This window comes from Uranotaenia lowii, chromosome 3 (genome assembly GCF_029784155.1).
Source record: "Uranotaenia lowii strain MFRU-FL chromosome 3, ASM2978415v1, whole genome shotgun sequence".
NCBI lineage: Eukaryota > Metazoa > Arthropoda > Insecta > Diptera > Culicidae > Uranotaenia > Uranotaenia lowii.
In genome coordinates, this window is record NC_073693.1 from 175,479,264 (window position 1) to 175,500,421 (window position 21,158).

General features: G+C 34.9%; 2 protein-coding genes across 2 annotated transcripts; both read right to left on the minus strand.

Moving 5' to 3' along the window:
* Positions 1–1,359: 1,359 nt before the first annotated feature.
* Positions 1,360–16,628, minus strand: LOC129758665 (esterase B1-like). The gene is made up of 5 exons (XM_055756233.1): positions 15,886–16,628; positions 15,689–15,816; positions 14,738–14,874; positions 14,065–14,668; positions 1,360–1,753 (listed from the first exon to the last, which is right to left on the minus strand). Exons 1-5 carry the CDS (start codon positions 16,453–16,455, stop codon positions 1,459–1,461), a joined length of 1,734 nt encoding a protein of 577 aa, XP_055612208.1. The 5' UTR covers positions 16,456–16,628; the 3' UTR covers positions 1,360–1,458.
* Positions 5,111–7,040, minus strand: LOC129758670 (uncharacterized). The gene is made up of 2 exons (XM_055756248.1): positions 5,999–7,040; positions 5,111–5,940 (listed from the first exon to the last, which is right to left on the minus strand). The coding sequence occupies exons 1-2, from the start codon at positions 6,821–6,823 to the stop codon at positions 5,611–5,613; spliced, it is 1,155 nt and encodes a 384-aa protein (XP_055612223.1). The 5' UTR covers positions 6,824–7,040; the 3' UTR covers positions 5,111–5,610.
* Positions 16,629–21,158: the final 4,530 nt, after the last annotated feature.

Genomic DNA, 21,158 nt, shown 5'->3' on the forward strand with positions numbered 1-21,158 from the left:
AAGACAGTTCGAAAAAATCGAAACTTTTTTTAATGATTCCAGCCAAACTTAAGATCCATTACTTTCTTAAACAAATCTCTAAATCTTTTTTTATGAAATTTTATCGGAGTTGAGCTTTTGAACCGTTAAGATGTCGAAATTAAGTTTTTTTTTCTATATCCCAATCAACAGTTAGATGATTCAGCCTTCTTCAGTTAGCTTACTTAACATTTAACGAGAATTTTATTTTATCAAACTTTAACGTCCTTTACGGTGAATACATCGTTTGAGAGATGCCATAAAAGCGGACTTTACTGGCCACAATTATGCTGCACCCCTCTTTTTTGCGTTCTCAACATTGCGGGACACGCAATGAATCTTCAATCCGGTCGATTTAGGTTTGCTTACATACATACCTACATGCATACATGCCAAACATACCGTGTACACATTTTGATGAGTCTTTTTGGCAGCCGACTTACGTAGTCTCACGTGATCAGTGTCAATAATTCTCAGCTTACCACACTTTGTATCACTTTCAATTTGTTTTTTTTTTTTGTGTACCCGGGGGGAGTTTAAAGGGTCGTTTATGGCAGCAAAAATTTTTATGTATTCATAAACATCGGTTCTCAATAGCAATATGGTTCATCGGTTGCGTTTATCGAAACAATAAAAAAAATTGATAAAAAAAACTTGGAATATCATAATTTGATTTTTATCATAAAAATCATGATGTAGAATTTAGAAGTATAATATACAACTCTTGATCGTGAAATTTAGCTTTTTTCATTGGTTTAAATTTTTTTTAAATAAAATGTAGGTGTTGAGATTGAAAGGTTATTTCTTTGAGGAACAGTGCATATTCAAGAATTACTTTTTAATAATAATAGCGTAATTATTACGTTCATCGTTCTTAGACGAAACAAGTTGAAATGAAATGAAACACAACTCGCGTTTATTGTTTTTAGCTTATCTAGCCAAGGCGACAAAACTTGCACCTGTACAGCTTCGATTCGAAGCTGGAAAAAACTAAATATCAAGCTATGACATGCACACACAATTCGTGGTTAGGTGAGTAAATATGCTAAACATTACATGCCAATTATAGTCCATCAGTAGGTATACGCAGCAAAGACTTGATGTTAAGTTTCAATGTTTGCCAAACAAATTCACTCAATATTGGTGAGGTACAGTGTCTTTTTATTGCCGAAAATAAACAAAAACTTGAACTGAAACGTGTGAAACGTCTTACTTATCAAAGTCTGCAGCCGCGAGTATAAACGTGCATCTGAAACGAAGTTGGTACTTTGACAATTTTATCAAGCTATCTGATATGGGACTTCCGATATGTTTAATTTATGAAAACAAAAACCAAATATATAACTTCAGTTTTTTATTTTATTAAAAATAGAATAGATACTTTCCTAAACAACCAATTCAACAAATATAACCTACCGTAAACATACAACTAGAACCGTATCACAAATAACCCTTCCTGAATTTGTTCAATAAGTTTGTCCACAGTTGCAACCTTTCGGGGTAGGGATCTCGAATCATTCTTGGAACTTGGCTGATCTCCAAGCAGTCCCACTTGAAGCTGGGCGAGGATGTGGGATTTTTCTCCACCGGTTTCCACTGGAAACCGATTCCCCCAGTGTTGACTGCTTCAGGCGTGGGATTTCCGAATCGGGCGAAATTCGTCCACAGTTTAACAAACGTCTCTCGGACCCGGCACTCGGGGCTTTCTTCCGGCAAATTGGGCAAACAAGTAGGGCTGAAACGAGTTAAAGGCAATGTCAATCTTTGTTTTGCACTTATGAAAAGAAAAGAGAAAGAAAAGGAAGTGATCAAAATTTTACTAAGTGTGTATGCGTAACAATTCACTTTCTTTATCCCCTGCATTTATGCACTACCGCTAACATGCTACAATTTTCACAGCAACAACTTCTTGAAGCTGAAATGGATACAAGGCTATCGAAATCATAGAAAAACCATTATTTTCACAGAATTTATAGCATGTTTTAAATGTTTTACAGAATTTACAGATTTTTAAAATTTCAAACTTATTTTCAAACACATCAATTTTGAAAGCCCTATAAACTTTGGATTTCTCACTCTTGTTCATGAAAATGTTTAGATATTGCACAATAAATTGATTTTGTCCAAGTAAATTGAAAATATCATCCAATTTTTTCATGTTTAATATGACTCTTCCACGGAACGAAGAGAAAAAGCATCACATAAAACTGTCACCGAAAATTTAAGGAAGAATCACAGAATTACAAATGCATTTCCTCAAACACTCTGAGTTTTTCCGCAACTTAGTTTGGAACTAATTTAATGAGAAATTTAGAGTAATCTTAGCTCATTCGTTGACTATAATAAATTTTTGTTGGCATGCAGTTTCTATTTTGCAGCCAAATACAATACTGAATAAAAAAAAATACGAGCAATCATTCTAATTTTATCAATCTATGCAACAATTCAGAACTTGATTCAGAACGCATTATTCTGATTAATAGATATTTTCTTGTTTTTTGAACAATTCAACGCGAGTGATGACACCACGCACGAAGAAATATTTATTAGTGGTGCATGAATCAAGGAACAAAGATAATTTTAAAAAACATTTTTTTAGAATTCTAACGAAATGTTTTCAGATCAACTAAAATGTTTTGAAATAACGAGTTTTCCATATTAGGTTATTTTTCACGATTGCCGTTTTAAAAAAATTGTCCCATGTGAAAAACGGGCAAACGAGAAAAATGCAATTAAAATTTCAGCAACATTTCCAATTTTCTCTCAAACTAACCGACATTTTTTCTTACACAGCTTAAGTAAATCATTTAACAATGTTCTCTGCTTTAAAAAAATACATTATCTACAACAAAAGGAAAATTAGTGTCATAAATGTTTCGTGTGACACTTTTACGTAGAATCAGAACGCATACCGATGCTAGTTCTACGAAAAACTGTCACGCGTCTACACTTTTTCTATAATTTGGAAAGCTCGTATGGTTTCTGTTTTTCCCAAAAAATGAAGTAAAACCGTAGTTTGAGAAATACGTTCCTCTTTGTTTAGAAAAATGTAAAGTTGAGTATCAATCCTGTAAGTAGTGCCTTCCGAAAAGCAATGATGAAAATTTCTCTCAATACATCACTCAAGGCTCGAATAATTAACATTATTCTCAACAGTTCAAACTCGTCTTAAGTGAATTTTTTGATAAAGGCCCTTATTCTGCGCCGCGCGTGATGTGATGACTGTCACCTCACCTCGGAGTCACCGTGAGATTTGTCACCTTATTTCCGGAGTCGATCCGGGTAAAGTGACAGAGGTTCATTCTAGGTGAGCGACCGAATGAACTCATGTGTTTAATTTGCTCGGTTTGTTTTTATTTCGTTCGCGATTCCAAATGTTAAAATTAAATTTAAAATAAAAATGTACAAATTTCGGTACGCAAACGGTCACTAACGGATTGCAGGGTTTAAGCAAGCAGCTGAAATAACTTTTGGAGCTGCGAATAAAGCGAATCGGACAGAATTTGGTCTTATATGGAGATATGGTTCCTTGGAGCGGCTTGGAAAAAAACATTCAACAAAATAGCGGAAATCGACGTCTGCTGCCCCAATAAACTGGTCCTTTGCATACAGATCAACACATGGGATACGACACCACGACGTCGATAAACAATGGTTCAGTACAGGACTTCAAAACTGTAACATCAATTTGTTCGAAAACAACATTACCGGGTGAAAGTGAAAATTTCCCCCGCGACGGGAATTGGATAAGATGAAGTGAAGTGCAAAAAATGTGTTTTTTTTAAATTTCGTTGCATGTAAATGATGTTGTATAATATGAAATTATAACCTTTTTCAATTTTATATGTTTCAATTTATTTTCAACGTCTACCTAGTAAACTTTTTTTTTGCTGCACAAATGATTGAAAAAATAAAAAAATTGACGTGATTTTTGTTTTGATTGATTCTTAAACTATCATACTTTAGTGTAATTAAACGTTTAGAGCCTGATTATTCCGTTTTGCATAAATTTTCCTTTAAATTTTTATCCCGTCACCACCTGAAAAGGTACCGACAATTGTCACCTAAAATTGTCACCCGAATGCGACGATTCTCACCCACGGTGACTACGAGAATAGGGTAAGAACTCACAAAGTTCATCCGAAGTGACAATCCTCACCTAAACCGACTACTGGAATAGAGTGACTTGGGTGACTCTACTATCGTCACGTCACGCGAGGCGCAGAATAAGGGCCAAAATTTGCATTTTTCATAGCATTGTCTCTAGTGTGACATTCTTGCGTAGAACTATCAACATGGAGATGGAGATTGATGAAAATTTCGTGTAAGTTCAGAACAAAGTATACTTATGGTAGGTGTTACTTATTTCGCATGTGTGTCTGATGTTAACATACCGTTCGATTTTGACTGTTTTTGACTTTATTTTTCACTTATCACAATTATAAAAAAAAAAAGATAATGTAACGGATCATGAGAGCTTTCATTTTATAGACAAATTAGTTTTCTAACTCACGGGATTTTTCGTAAAATCCGGATTGTTTCAAAGTCTCTATCACCCTTATTCCTGTTTACGGCGTATCTGGCTTCCGTTCGAACGGATACTTTCGAACGAATTCGAAAAAGGTATTCTTGTTTTCGTACGAACGTCATATACGTTCAATTTTGGTGTTGCCTGATGAACTTCGAAATTGTTGGGCAGCAACCTGGTTGAAAATGACAGTCAAACGTAAATATTGGGGTAAAAATTTGTTTTTTTTGTGTCTTGAGGGAATTCATCGTCCAGAGCCAGAGAATTTTAAGGGGCTCAACCGGCTCAACCCAAGAGGCAAAATGTGGATTTAGGTCGTGCTCATCCGGTGAATTTGGAAAACAAAAAGAACATCCACAGTAGCCGGGGCTGGTTCCGATATCGTCAGCAGCAGAAACGAACGCCAGCCGATAGTAAGATGTGCCCTAGAAAATCTATGACATGTGTTTGCGGTTTCAAAAAGGTGTCCTCAATGCCAGACGATAGTGGGGATAGTGCTGCTGCTATTGCTATCATTGCTACTGCTGCTGTGAAGTTCCTCCACGGTGCGCCTCTGGACCGTTATTATAAAAAAAAATTGTCCATCAAATCCAAGTACGGGGCTCGATTCCTTAGGTCATTCTGCACCTCTGGGTAAATTTTAAAAAAAATCCCTAGCAGAAAATCCGAGAAATCTTGATTTTAAGGTTTTTGTTGAGAAATTTCAAAATAATTCATATTCAAATTATTCAATATCATCAAAAAACCTCCAAAAACGTCAAAAAAGTGGTCCAAGTCATTTCCAACCAGTATGTATTTGTTGCCGTTGATAAAATTATGATTATTTACAACTGACTTAACTCTCCAAACATGGCTTAAGTGTATTATAAGTATGGTTTATTAGGGGTTTAAGTTTAGTTTAAATTATTGTTTCCGTGAAGTTATGGGGGAAAATGAATTTCAAATCAGTGGTGCTTTTATTGGTTAGTAGGAAAAGGAAACAGTGAAATAGTAAAAAGTAAAAGTAAACTATAAAACAGCAATACAACTAAAAATAATGAATGGAACATATTAAAAACTCAAAACTAACACATATGGTTGCTGTTGTAATCAATCAAAGAGTTTAACAAACGGTCGTTATAAACCTTTGATGATTTGGGAGCTTTATATCGCTGCCAAATCACATCAAAATCAGCATGTACGGATTCGGAGGCTTGCTCATTGTGAAGCCCAAGTCCTCTTCCGGCTTCTCGACAGAAATCCGCCACATGGTACTTTGTAATGTGATATTTAGATGTGAATGGAAGATTCAGCTTCTCCCAGCTGCTGGCAAAATCTGCAATAGCCTCCTCAAACCCATGCTCGAGTTTAAAGGAAAAGCATTTTGCATACACGTTTTTGAAGTTATTCAGAACCTGAAAATCGTAATATTTATTAAAAACTTGGTAAAGTTTATTTAGTAGAACAACCAACCGTAACGTAATCTGAAAGTTCAGGGTTGTCTGCCAAACAATTGGTAGCATCCAATAGCGCGTGGCAAGCTCTTCCGGTGAAACCGTACGTCATCTGTTGGTGTCTCACCTGTGCTTGTTCCACCCATAAGTCTACCCAGTCTGGTGCTTTCTTCTCAAGTGACTTAAAAATTGTATTAATAATTCCAAGCGTTATATGTAACGGTGGAGGCGGGCAAAGGTTCACGATTTTGTCTTCATCACTACCCGAGACCAACGGGGCATTCACGCAGCTTGCGAAGTTCTTTCCATTCAATTTCTTTTTTCTTGTGCAATTTTCGTTTATACTTCCTTTGGTTCTCGCGGTTCCGTTTGCTACACCGAGCTCGCTCTTTAAAGCCTCACAGTATGGACATGGATTCTTCGAAGAGTGGGCCATTATGCCAATTATAATATTTATAATCTTGAGGTCCCCAGCAACCAAGTATTCGAGCTCGTGTAATTTGAGAAGTTTCGTCCAAACGGGGGAAATATTGTCATACTTTTCAGCGAGATTTGGTGAAAGTGCAATGATGAAAAGCTTCTTCACGCCGCCATCCTTGAAGCCAGCCAGATGTTCCATTTGCGGAGAGATCACAGATAACGTTATCTTGAAGAAGCTCCTACCCCCATCAATTCCTATTTTCACCACAAAATCATCAACAGGTGGTCTTGAACGTTTGATACGGTTAATGAGTTCCGGTACATCAGTGCAATATGCAACAACATGATCTGACGAAGGTGCTACATTTCCTGTGATGCTGGACAACTGAACTACATCAAACAAGTCTTTAAGCTGCCGGTTCATTTCAATCAATTTCAACCGCACTCCAGATTCTATATCGACTCCAGAAGCTCGAATACTTTTAATCACACCTAGATAATAGATAGATTATATAAAACAACCATTGTTATGAATAAAATACTAATTACCCATTGTTTTCCTCATGCTTAGATTGTTTTCGCCTTTGACCTTAAACAAATCATCTGCACGTAGTTTTTTGGGAGGTTCTGGACAAGTTGAAACTTTCTCGAATACAGACGGTCTTTCACGAAGATTTCGCAGAACACATTTTCCATCTTGATGGATAAAATATTTTTTTTTTTTTTTGGATTTTTTAAATCAGGTGATCAGTGATGGTTTGAATCATTTGACTTAATTTTGAATCATTTGCTTATAACTTCTTTTGAAAACATTTTTCCCAGAAATGATGTTCTAAACTTTAGTAGAACTAGATCTTAGCTGCAACTTTTGTGACCAACACAAACCTGTATCTCTTATGCCTTATGAATGAGAAATCGAAAAGTTTAAATTTTTGAGCAATGATCGTAATCACAATCATTTGGATTAGCGGGTTGGATTAAATCCTACAATTCATACCACATTGAAGATACATATTTATGACATACAAGAAAGTTGTAGCTTAGATCTGTATCTACTAAAGTTTAGAACATCATTTCATGGAAAAATGTTTTCAAAAGAAGTTATAACAAAATGATTCAAAAATAAGTCAAATGATTCAAACCATCACTGCAGGTGATTATTTTAAAATATAGTTTTACCTGGTGAATCTGGCTTTGAACGCATATAGTCAGCTACTGCCGCATCCGCTGAGCTTGACGAGGGCTCTCCATTATTCAAAATTAAAATGATTTTCAAATTCGACGCTCGGGTGGATTGAGTGCAATGGTGCCTTTTTCCTCTTCCGTATTCACTGTAGCAAGTTTTACAAATTACCACCGCTTTACACCCATCAATGTCTTCTGTGTCTGGACTGGACCTGGGTCTTCCGCGCTTGAGTTTCTTGGGTTCAAAACCAGGCAGGTTGCTTCTGCCCTCATGTATACCGGCAGCAACACAAATCTCACATTTGCACATTCCTTGAGATCGCGTGATGATTGAATTTTCGAGCTTGTAACTTCGAATCCTGGGGACCCTTGTACCTCCCTTGCTGAACTCTCCACACGACGCGCGACATGTTCCGCAAATGACCGACGGATACAAATTTTCTCTGGATTCAAAATCTTGGAGAAATTTTCGAATAACAACTCTTATACCTGCACTTATCGGTCGAAGCGACGATGTCTTAGAAAGGCAGAGTACGCAAACCAAATTTCTGTTCTTTTCGTGAACATCCATTTTGAGGACAAAAATTGACGTTGAGAATTTGAAGTTGAATCCTTTTGATTTTTCAAAGCCCACTTGTGTCCCCGCTTTTGTGCCGGTCGACTGTTTCGCTGGTCATTCGCTTGTAGGTAGTTTCAAGCCAATGATGATTACAAGATTTATTTAACCTTAAACCACTAATAAACCATACTTATAATACACTTAAGCCATGTTTGGAGAGTTAAGTCAGTTGTAAATAATCATAATTTTATCAACGGCAACAAATACATACTGGTTGGAAATGACTTGGACCAATTTTTTGACGTTTTTGGAGGTTTTTTGATGATATTGAATAATTTGAATATGAATTATTTTGAAATTTCTCAACAAAAACCTTAAAATCAAGATTTCTCGGATTTTCTGCTAGGGATTTTTTTTTAAATTTACCCAGAGGTGCAGAATGACCTAAGGAATCGAGCCCCGTACTTGGATTTGATGGACAATTTTTTTTTATAATAACGGTCCAGAGGCGCACCGTGATCCTCCACCTGGAGTGAAAAACTGGAAGCCGACAAGTCTCAATCAAAAATAAAATTTCCAAAATTTGGAATGAAAATGTATTTTTTTTTTTCAACTTTTTCCAACTTATTTTCCTAAGCAATATGCTTATTTGAACCATATTATTTTGAACCACAATCTTCATAAAATTCACAAACACTCTTAGTTCGCAGCCTCAGACTTACGTTACATTTGTTAGCCGATCGCAAAAAAAGCATTCGGTGAAATTTATTCACCGGAAATGTTTGTAGTTCTGTATTAAATCAGCCTGGATTGTTGTATTTTCAATTTTTTTCGACTCATTTGTCTACCAATTAAACGTTTTTCTTCTATTTGTTAATTTTTTGGTCCTATTAACGCATGCCGTTCGCAGCTTCAAACTTGCGTTTGATGACCGATACCGTCAACTGGGGCAACATGCAACAATTTTCAACTTCAATGGCTTCTAAAAAACTTATGTTCACAGTTAATCGTATCCTTTATGCATCAAAAGTTTTAAGGATGTTGGGGCATCAAATTGGCGTAGTTAAAAAAATTATCGGTTTCTTCAGTTATTTTTTATTTTCTATAAACATGCGATTTTCACACTCCTTAGAAAATGGGGTAACTTGCAACAAACTTTGTTTTAATGGAAAATCTTATGAACACGTACAAAAATTCATAGTTTTTTATAAATTTGCGATGCCTTAAAGACCATTACGCATTACAATACCAATTACAGTAGTTTTTGGGTCTATTAAAACAAATTTTCACATTTTTTCTGAAAATAAGGATGCTGCATACATTTAGGGGTTAAATAATACTACGAAAAAATCTACAAGCTGAAATCATAAAAATAAATGTTTGGATGAATGAAATTTAAATGTTTACAAACGCGTGATGCAAAACATTCATATTCCAGCACATGGAAACGAGATTTACAAGGTATTTCTTTGATTTGCATTTTGTTGCATTTAACCCCAGACACCTAACTGAATTTTATAAATATTTATTTAAAAAAATTGGGTGATTGTTCGAAAAATATTTTTACACCAACAATGTTGGTATAACATGAGGAAACCTGTAAAAAGTTTGTAGGTAATTTTATCAAGTCGATCCGTCATACTGGGTAAAGTTTTTTTCGGCATTAAAAAATGTTAAAATTTGTACATTTATTGCTCGATTTTTCAAATTTTACATAAAAATAAAAAACTTAAGACAACTAGCTTAAGATGCGAGAAATTATGTCATCATCATTTTGTTATCATTAAAAGATAACTTTATTACAATACATTAAATTAAAAATTGATTCAATGTAGTGTTATATAAATGTTGCATCGAACCCCGCTGTTGCATGATGCCCCGTTTGACGGTAGTAAAAATACGTTCGATTGAAAACCGGAATGCTACGTTTTATTCGAACGAACGATGATTAGACATTCAAAATTTTGACAGCATTTTGTTGCCTTTAAAAAGTACTAACCCAACCTGTATACACATCTCAGGTGGCGATGAAAATCCCGTGCTAAGTGTTAGTAAAAGTTTTTTTTGTAAACATTGAAACCATGACAATTCGTGACGTCAGTTGCATTTCCAAACAAACAACCAACAGCGAAAACTATAGAGAAAAAAATCATTGCCAATTGCTGTTTACGATTCTCGCCTAGGATACGTAAACATCCTGGCAAGTGACGTAGGCTTTGTTTACCTTTTTACTTCTTGAATAACAAGTTCTGTATTAGTGTGCGTGTTTCTTCATCACCTTTTCCACTACATTGGTACTAACCAACCAATTTTTTTCAATATTTGAAATTTACGCGTTTTTGAGATATTTACGATACAAGACAAAAAAAAAAAAATTTTGCACAGTTTCCATCAAAAACCATCATTATCAAATTGATAGCTGACAAAACCGTTGATTATTCAAAGAATTACTGTTTGTGAAAAGTGGAAACAACAATTTTTTGCTTGTTCGAGAGCTCGTAAGCTCTATAGCCGGTACCGAGGCCACAGATGACTTCTGATGAACGACAAAACTTATGAAATACCTACCCTAATTTAAACAAATTCCAGCGTTTGAACCCTATACCATTTCTGCACGTGGCAAGGTCCCGAGTATATTAAAGTATGTATTTGCTGGTTATTTTGTATAAAACATAATGATTTGCCAAAATTTTGCTCCTGTGCAAAAAAAACAACAATTTTCAAAACGAAAACTTAGGTTTTCGCTGTTTTTAAAAGCCTCAAAAGAGTAATCTTGTATAGGGTAAGTGAGCCTTAACTTGGCATGCTCCTAATCTTGGCATGCCAAAATGCATTTTGATGATTTTCATGTTAAACATCAAAATTGAACATAAAAGAAAATCGCATATGGCAACATTCTGCATAGCATTTGTCCACAATTGAATTCAAATGACTGCGTAAAAAAATTTGTTTGCATGACAAACTGCAAATAAAATTATGATCTTCGGAAAAAATCTAAAATGAACCTACCTTGCTAGTGCATCTGCCATCTTCGGATTGATTTTAAAAACACACTTCCTTATGGAAAAATCACTAAAAATTACCGTTGGTTGCAGCAAAACATGGCAAAAAATATAAAACAAACAACGTACATTTTCTATCTAGAATTCAAGAAAATATAAACATATTTTTTGCCTAATCTTGGCACACAATTCCACAAATAGAAGTATTCATGTATGTGTGAGAACGACATCAGCAGGCAGTCGGCAGCCGGCAGCCGTTCGTCAGCCGACGGTGCACAGTGGTTTGGAAATTGAAAAGCCAGTCGAAAGTAAAATGAATGATTGAAATAACTTTTGAGATATTAGAAGTGGCCCACGTTTCCCCATGGCCCACGAACCGAACCAGCTTATGGTTTGTGTGCCAGTTTATAAATTCTCTAAAGGAAATTTGTGCTGAACATCTTTGTCCAAGACCGAAACTTTGTATATTATTACACAAACAAGTTATTAGCTATTTAACAGGGGTATGTCTTTTGGAAGTGAAGCACAACAAATTCAATTGACATCTGCAGTTCTGGGCGCCTAGCGAAGTTTTGCATGAAAAGAAGTCATGCAATACGTCGCTAGGCCAGTTACAACAATTATTGAATAACAATAAAACAGGTTATGTCCATTTAAAGTTCTGACGTGAATTCGCTCCGTTTTATCAAAATAATTATTCATAAAGAAATGTTTTTCCATAATTTTGATTTTGTTTCGAAATTCACGATTTGAAAAAAAATTAACAATATTTCTCTTATAAAATTTTACAAAAACTGTGTGTGCATAAACATTATCAGGTTAACCTATTTTTTCTTAATTGAGGCATTCGAATACCTTATCATTTAAAATTTCACTTTAAGTTTCAATTTGATGAATTTCTGATTTTCAACTGGAAAAGGAAGAAAACCATTAACTTTTTTTGTTAGAGATTTTGTACGCACGATTTTTTAAAGATCAATATATTTGAACTAAATCATTCAAAACCAGCGATGCCATAAAAAATCTGTATCATAAGTGTGTCCTATTCTCGTCCATAAGAGTCCCAATGATACAGAGAGAGGTACACCGATGATTCAGACAAAAACATGACATCGCTGTTCAAAACATTTTTTGAATTAAAAAAAATGCCAATGTTTTATGCTATGTGTCAAAAGCGTATTAGGTACCCCCAAACTGGATTTATTATGAGACCCTTGGAGTCAAAGGGGTGTAAGTGTAAGTGCCTAAAAGCTAATTTCGAGATAACATGCTTTGTCAACGTTCCATTTATTTTTGAAAAATTGGTATTTTTCTTTCGAATTCAAAAGTATATAAATAGTATTCTTTAAATTTTTTGACAAAAAAAATCATCAAACATAGTTTGAAATATGAAAAATCGAAAGTCATTATTAACTCGAAATAGATCACTTTTGTATTTAAGCCCTTTTGACTCTGAGGTCCTCATATGTTGATTTATTAGCCATTTCGTCAAACGGCTGTATGCGCATTAGACTGCTGAGACCTGTGTATGTAAAACAAATAATAATAAATTTTCACAAAAACCATAACTGGTTGATGCATTCAGTTCTAAATCACCGCAACGAGTTTAAATTTTGTATGGCAATAGCTTAGCTTTGTTAGCTCTGTTGACTACTCATATCCAACTTAAATCATTGAAACCGGAATGCTGTGTAGAAATAATTATACACCAACAAACGAAAAAGTTTAACATAACATATTTTATTAGTTTTTTTAATTAATTTCAATCTGAATTGGCATTTCGGCAAATTTTTATAGAATCTAAGTAGAATTTTTAATGAGAAAGAATTTTTTAAGGGCTTTTAGTAGGCCTTGATCAACTAACGCATTTTCAATTCCATGATCGCTGGCAAGGCTAAGCAGAACAAGTTCTACTTTGCCAATGGTTGCTACTCCGTGATTGATCGAGGTCATCAATTTTGTTTAAAGCCCAATAGAATGCTGTCTGGATTTATAGTACATTCACAATACAAAAAACTTAAGCTCTCCCTTTGAAAAAGATCAATAAAGACGCCGGCCACGTCCTAGTAGTCAATGGGAGAAATGTGAAGGAATGTTAGTAGGATACTTATTAGGTTCAAACAACAACTTTTGCCCTTATATATCCCAAAGCCTAGTTTTGGAAAGTTTAAAAACAAATGGAAGTCAATATTTAAATCAAATATTCCTTGGTTCTTGCAGGACATTTCACGAGAACAATCCACAAACCTAATCTGTTCCCGAGATACAATATTCAATGTTGCACAAAAACAAATTCTTAAATATTTTTTTTAGCGTTTTGACTGCTAATATGAAAACATTAAGCTTAAAATAGACAAAACCAATAATTGAAGACACAAGCTTTTTTTTAATTTCCTGGATGATTTAACATGCTAAATATCTTCTTCCATATAAATTCCCATACAAAATAATTTAGAAAAAAAATAAAAAATAAATAAAAAAAAATAGCCCGACGCATTGGTCTTATTTACAAATCAAAAGTTAGATCCACAAAATCATCTCAAATTTTAAACTTATACTAGCTGACCCAAAAGGCTTTGAAAAACATATGGGAAATTTCAAATGTTGATTTTTTTGCGTTTAATTTTGAAAAAAGGTTGCTCTTCCTTTTTTAACTCATTTGCCTATTTTATTGTTCAGGGTGACTATTGGTAAATTAAGTAGTGAACTATGTTTTTTGTTATTTTAGAAGAGTCAAGATCAACCTTGAAAAAGACATAAAGAAATTCCACACAACATTGTAACATATATGAACAATTGAAATTCGGTGTTACACTTGACTTTAACACATGATTCAACCAACATAAAATGTTGAAATAATTTATCAATTTTGGCGGTACATATTTGACTTAAGAGAATCAATAGAATTAGAATATTTACCTGAACATGTAAAAAACATCATCGCCGTGGCAAGCTCCCTTGGCTTTGGTTTCATTGAAGAGCCGTTTGATGATACTGAATCGACCGTCGAACGTGAACCGATAATGATAGTGAGCGACCCGCGGTTGATATTTCGAAATCCAAATCGCATTGATCATGGAATTCGTTATGAAATAGTTATCCGCCATACTGTCGCTCACCTGATCGCACGTGCTTCTGGCGACTAGTTTATCTCCGAAGTAAAACTTCCTAATCTGCTTGCCAAGCTCCTTCCGATCGAAATCTTCCGATGGGCCCAACAGCTGGGGAACGAATCTTTCCGGTTCACTGTTGCCCAACTGGAACTTGTTTTTCATTAGGTACAACGACAAGATTCCCTCTCCACTGTTGCATCCATCGATGAGGGGCATATCCAAAGTATCCGCGCTTTTGAGAATTTCTTCCGGTGTTTTTGTGATTATACTACCACCAGCAGTGTCATCATCAAGGGCATCCTCTATGACCGGCATAAAAGCGAACTTGACACCTGCTCGCTTCTCAGCGTTAGTTAGCACTTTGTGCTGATTGTAAACTAGCGAACTGGCCGGTGCTTTGAGTAGCGTCTCTGCAATGATAATTAGTATTTTCAGCATTGACGACTTCTCAAGTGAAGAAAAAAAAATGACCAACATACCAAGAACTTCAGCATCTGAATCTCCTTTGCAACCCAGAAGTCGAGCCAGTTTCCTAGCCTTCTCACTGCCATTGGTTTGGAAGAATGTTTCAGTGCAGGGGATTCCACTCTGGCATATCACTCGATGGAAATATTTTCTAAAAAACAAATGGGATTGTTGTAAATTTAATTACTTAAAACAATACATGTAAGTCCCGAAGGTAACAGCCAGTATCTTTTGCCAATTATCAATATCTGAAATTTGAATCTGAATCTGAAATCTGAATTCTGAATCTGAAATCAGAAATCTGAATCTGAAATCCGAATCTGAAATCTGAATCTGAAATCTGAATCTAAAATCTGAATCTAAAATCTGAATCTGAAATCTGAATCTGAAATCTGAATCTGAAATCTGAATCTGAAATCTGAATCTGAAATCTGAATCTGAAATCTGAATCTGAAATCTGAATCTGAAATCTGAATCTGAAATCTGAATCTGAAATCTGAATCTGAAATCTGAATCTGAAATCTGAATCTGAAATCTGAATCTGAAATCTGAATCTGAAATCTGAATCTGAAATCTGAATCTGAAATCTGAATCTGAAATCTGAATCTGAAATCTGAATCTGAAATCTGAATCTGAAATCTGAATCTGAAATCTGAATCTAAAATCTGAATCTGAAATCTGAATCTGAAATCTGAATCTTAAATCTGAATCTGAAATCTGAATCTGAAATCAGAAATCTCAATCTGAAATCTGAAATCGGAAATCTGAAATCTGAATCTGAAATCTGAATCTTATTCTGAAATCGGAATCTGAAATCTGAATCTGGAATCGGAATCTCAAATCTGAATCTGAAATCTGAATCTGAAATCTAAAATTTGAAAACTGCTGATCAACGTGATCCTAGTACCTTTAATTTTAGTAGTTAATCCTAGGTACAAATTCAAATGCACGCACCAAACACGAACCTTGATTCCGGTGAAAGGTAATGTAGATAAGCCGACATGCTACCAGCACTTTCGCCGAAGATCGTAACGTTGCCTGGATCGCCTCCAAACTGTTCGATGTTTTCGTGTATCCATTTAAAAGCTAGTCGCTGAAAGTGAAAGGTCATGAAGTATATGCTCCATCGCACTGGATAGGGATGTTATCAAAGAAGATGTACTTGATCCTTCAGGCCAGCGTTTCCGGAAATTCCAGCACTCGGTAAACTGAGAAAGCCCAGAGGCCCTAAACGATAGTTTATAGTGACGACGATCACCCCCTCTTGAACCAAATGGATCGGATTGTAAAAGAGACTGCTACCGGTGCCAGCTATAAAACCACCGCCGTGGATAAAAACCATAACCGGATATTTATTGGCGTCTTTTTCTGGTGTGTAAACATTCAAGTACAAGCCCTTTTCCGAACCGATGGCCCGATTAGTGAATAGATCGAGCTGAATGCAATCACTTCTTTCCATAAGGCACTCAACCACAGGTGTATCGAATTTCTCCAGCGGAACGGGCGGCTTAAAGCGAAGATCGCCGATCGGGTGTTTGGCATACGGTACACCCTTGTAATAGTGATAAACAGAACCATTCGGAAGCTTGGCCGCAACGCCTCGAAGCGTTCCCTGACGGACGGTGACCGCGGGACGATTGGCGGGGGGCCATCGTTTCAAAATGTACCCCTTGATGAAGTAATTCAATGCAGCAAAGAAAAATTTAGCCCCTGTCACTAGAAACTCTAACATATTTACTACTTATTGCGGATTGTCGATTTGAAACACGCGATCACCGCGAGCAGCTTGTCTGAATGCGTTCGATCCGATCGGAACAAGAGCGTCTACTGAATGGATCTTCGTAAATAAACACCACCAGCCATTGATGGCACAAGCTTTGCGGTAAATTCATTCATCGATGCGTTTCCTCTCGCGCTCAACTTAAACTGGCTTGGAAAAGTTTGCGCTGTGAGCTGAGCCGATGTGTTTACCTACAGTTTTTTTTTTGTCTGTATCGCGGCGCGGTATCAAGCGACTAAACTCACAACAAATTGAAGATCACCTAACCTTGACTGACCAGGCGCGGCGACCCAGCAGAGAGAAGACACTTTAGTTTAACCCGTTTAACGCCTATCGAATGGAATAGGAATATTTAAAGAATTTTCGAAAGTCTTATATGATATTAAAATAAACGATAATCGAATTCTGATTGTGGGGTATATGGTTCAAAAAAAAACGATGTGTTCCGGATTCAAAACCTTGGGGGGCTGAAATTGTTCCTAGCTCTGCTAAAAGGCCTCATGCCAAATTTCAGGGTCATTTGGTTATTTCTAAAGGGTCACGGCGGAATTTCGTAGAATCAGTTGTAGTTGAATCTTTCATATTTACAGTTGAATCATTATACCACTACATTTAAATCTATCATATTTACAGTTGAATTAATTATACCACTACAGTTGAATCTATTATATTTATAGTTGAATAACTAAAATCAATCATACAATTTTAGTTGAATTTATCAAATCTACAGTTGAATCAATTAAACCACTACAATTGAATCTATCGTATTTATAGTTAAATGTGAAACGTCAATCAGGAACGTATAGTTCAATCTACTATATTTATAGTTGAACGCCTAAAATCAATCATACAAATGTATTTGAATCTATCATATTAACAATTGAATCATTACAGTTGATTTTATTATATTAATAGTTGATTGCGTAAAGTCAATCATCAGTTTGTAGTTGAGTCTATTATATTTAAAGTTGGATGCGAACAATCGCTACGTTTAGATAATTGGTATAATCAGCTGAAATAATTAGAACAAATGTGGTCTTTTTCTCTCCGTGAATGCCTGAGACAAAAGACTAAGGCTTGAGACCTGAGACATGTCTCAGGTCTCAGGTCGAAAGTCTCATGTTTCATGTCTCTTGTCTCTCAAATACCGCGTATAGCCTCATTTCTCATGTGTCAGGTCTCATGTCTCATGTCTCTTGTCTCTTGTCTCAGGTCTCATGTATCTTGTTTCATGTCTAAGACAAAGGTCTAATGTTTCAGGTCTCAAGTCTCAGATCTCAAGTCTCATATCTCATGTCACAGTTCTCTGGTCTCCAGATTCATGTCTCTTGTCTCAGATTCTTCTAGTTTAAAAAAATTCGTAGTGTTTTCCTTTGAAAAGGACTTATTTTCTCTCAAATACTGCAAAAATTGCGAAAACTGCGTAAAAAATCACATAAAAAAGCCGTGTAAGAAAGAAACCGCGTAAAAAACCTAACTGTATGCAATTTTTCTATAAGCATTTGTTTTTGATAAATTTTGAAAATAGCCTTTAAGAAATCAAAATCATTTAAGAAAATTGCACTTTTTTAATCAAAAACCTAACATTATGAAATAAAAGTTTTAAATCAATCATCAACTTTCCTCAAGACTTTGTAATTTTGTAATTTAAAGTTCTATGAAAAAAGTTTTAGAAGTTTTCTATTTGTTTTCTCTTCCCCACTTAACGAGTTTTTAAAGAAGTTTTTAACCAAATCGAATTTTAGACAATTTTTAAAGCATAAATCTAATTGTTTTGCAGGTTTCTACAAAAATTACTAAATAAAATTGAGTTTATTTAAAGTTTCTGCAGTAATGTCAGAAACACTTGTAATAATATCTTCCCAAATGCATCATCATCAGCAAATTCAGGATCAGTTTTTTTCCCTAAAAGTAGATTTGCTAATTAAGGAAGAAGTAGGCGTAGCTTGTTGGTATCTTACGTGTATTTCTTTTGCTCCATCGCGGTAAAAAATATTTTTTTGAAGTTTAAATAGATTGTCATTGTGAAATTTGACTTGTTTAGTGGATAAATCAGAGTGATCAATAATTTCATCGTCTGCGCCCGGCCCAATTCTTTGTTGATTTCATCCACCTCCAGCAGTTGACGTCGTTGAATGACTCGCAGCAAGAGGAAACACACTTCCGGCTTCAACAATTGGTGAGTACGTTCCATGATCCTTCTTATTCATTTCTTCTGAACTGATGTTCCAATCCGGGAGTTTTACCAGAGAATTCTCAAAATGGGAAATATCTGAAAAACCGTTCAGAGACGTGCACAGTGGTCAAAAATGCGAAAAACGTGATCGTTGCTTATAACATTTTTAGGTCACATTTTAGCTTATTGATGTCTTCGGAGAAGTTTGTCAGTAAAATCAGTTCTATAATAAAAAAAACTATTATTTTTCTGGTTAATCCCCCTACAAGTGAGATAAAATTTTTAACTTCTCTGTTATAGGTTTTAGCTCTTTGATGTCTTCTACAAACTTGTTTAAAATCAAATTTTTCACAACTTTGTCTCCGATGTCAAGTTGCTAAAATAATTATTCTCAGAAATATCGGCCAAATAAGAAATTTAACCTCTAAAAATCAGTTTATTAACACTAGAAAGACCGCACCAGTCAAAATGACTGGTTGGACACTTTGTTTGTTGAATATCTTTCAAACACTACGCTCTAAAAATTCGCAAAAAATACGACTTTTCATGAATTTTGAATCTCTATAAAACTGTGTATTTTTTATTTCACTAGCTCTTTTAACAAGCGAGAAAAATTTCGCCATGGACACTCGGACCGTGACCAGTCAAAATGACTGGTAAAATTTATAACCCTATAACTCAAACAAGATAAATTTTTTTCGCTTGTTTTTGGTTTCATTTGCAATCTACATTCAAGACAAAGAGCCTTAGTTGATTTATGGTGGGCAGGAGTGTGTCATTCGTAATGAAATCATTGATTTTCGATGCGAAGTCATGAAAATTTGTAGAAAAAGGATTCACCGCAGTTTCTGCCCAAGTATGTATGTATTCACATGCATTCTTAGATTATTAGGTTCGACAAACTTCCAATGGAAGTTCACTTACAGGTATTCCGGCACCCGTGTATATACCTGACCAGCTGGCAACTGATTGAACATTCTTACTGAACATTCTTATTATAAGATGAAACACATCTTACCTGTCGGCAACTTGTGGGGTTTGAACCCAAGTGTTTTCTGGCCGATACCGGGAATCGAACCCAGTACGCCTGGCATACCTAGACCAGACTCGCGCCAACCTATCTGATAGACCACATCGGCGCTAAGATATTTCAACATGGGTGCACGGATTGGCTGTAAATTCGCCGTTGAAAATTATATAGAAATAAATAGTTTTCAACTTGCTTCAGAACACAAAATATTTTTGAGTTAGATATGATAGGTATTTGAAATACAATATTTATCAATCAAAAAACTATTAAGGAAAAACAAATCAACGTGTACATTTGGCAATGTTGATTCATTATTTTTATTATCATTGTTTTCCGTCGCACGACATAACTTGATGCATATAATTCCTAAAATTCACTCGGTCCATGGTAACCGTTTTCCAATTTCTTGGATGTTGATCAGATCTTATCAGATAAATATACGATTGCAAAAACCTGTTTTAATAATAAATAAATAAATTTATTATTTCAAGATATAAATAAAGTATTTTTTTTCGAGGAATGAAAATACGGAACTTAAAATAAAAATCGTTATTTAAATCATTATGTCTCAACATGAAAGACATGGTTTCGACTTTGGTTTAGTTAAGATTTGTAAAAATGCTTTTAAAAATTTTTCAAAAAGTCCAATATTTGATTAAAACGCAGTGAATCCGTGCACCCATAGTAAAAAACCATGTATTTAACACAATTTTTCATTAGAATCTATAAAAGTCTTTATTCTTTACCTTTAACATGCAAAAAAAAATAATTTTGGATGAATGGCGGTGAATCCGTGCACCCATGGTAAATTGCTCTACTTAAAAAAAAAAAAAAGTATGCTTCAAAACCTACAATATCAGGTATAATTTATAGACAACGTGTTGAAAAATTTCAGAGCTGTGGATGCTAGAAAATATCTACTAAAACAAAATTGAAGTGAAACCGTGCACCCATGGTAATAAATACCTATAGCCATCTAACATGATTTTATAATTAAATTGATAATGTGTTTTAATTTTTTGATAATTATTTGAAATATTCATTTTATGACATACACGCATTTGCCAACTATGCGAAAATGAGGCGATTCCGTGCACCCATGGTGAAAAAATATGTCTATTTTGTAACAAAAATTATATCGAATAAATAACAAAATAATTTCAAAAGAAACAATTTAAAAATATTATGATATAGAAAATTTTCCCTTTACCAGTCACTTTGACCGGTCGCGGTCCGAATAGGTATATTCAATTTGCCGATCCTTCTTGTGTTAATAAAAACTTTTTTCAGTTAATTTTAAGTTTAATAATATGTTCCACAAAGTTGCTTGTCTTACTAAAATACACCACTTTGTAGAACATTTTAAGTTTGTAAAATGTGATACTGCAGAGCTATGTTAAAAAGATTACTAAAAATAGGGCTTTTTCACGCCTTATTTTACAAACACCG

Excerpts from the sequence above, each read along its gene's own strand:
- LOC129758670 (XM_055756248.1), bottom strand. The coding sequence starts at position 6,823 with ATGAACCGGCAGCTTAAAGACTTGTTTGATGTAGTTCAGTTGTCCAGC. Across the intron at positions 5,941-5,998 it reads AACTTTCAGATTACGTTACG|GTTCTGAATAACTTCAAAAA; the intron begins GTTGGTTGTTCT and ends TACGATTTTCAG.
- LOC129758665 (XM_055756233.1), bottom strand. The coding sequence starts at position 16,455 with ATGTTAGAGTTTCTAGTGACAGGGGCTAAATTTTTCTTTGCTGCATTG. Across the intron at positions 14,875-15,688 it reads TACCTTTCACCGGAATCAAG|AAAATATTTCCATCGAGTGA; the intron begins GTTCGTGTTTGG and ends TTTGTTTTTTAG. Across the intron at positions 14,669-14,737 it reads TTCAGATGCTGAAGTTCTTG|AGACGCTACTCAAAGCACCG; the intron begins GTATGTTGGTCA and ends TTATCATTGCAG.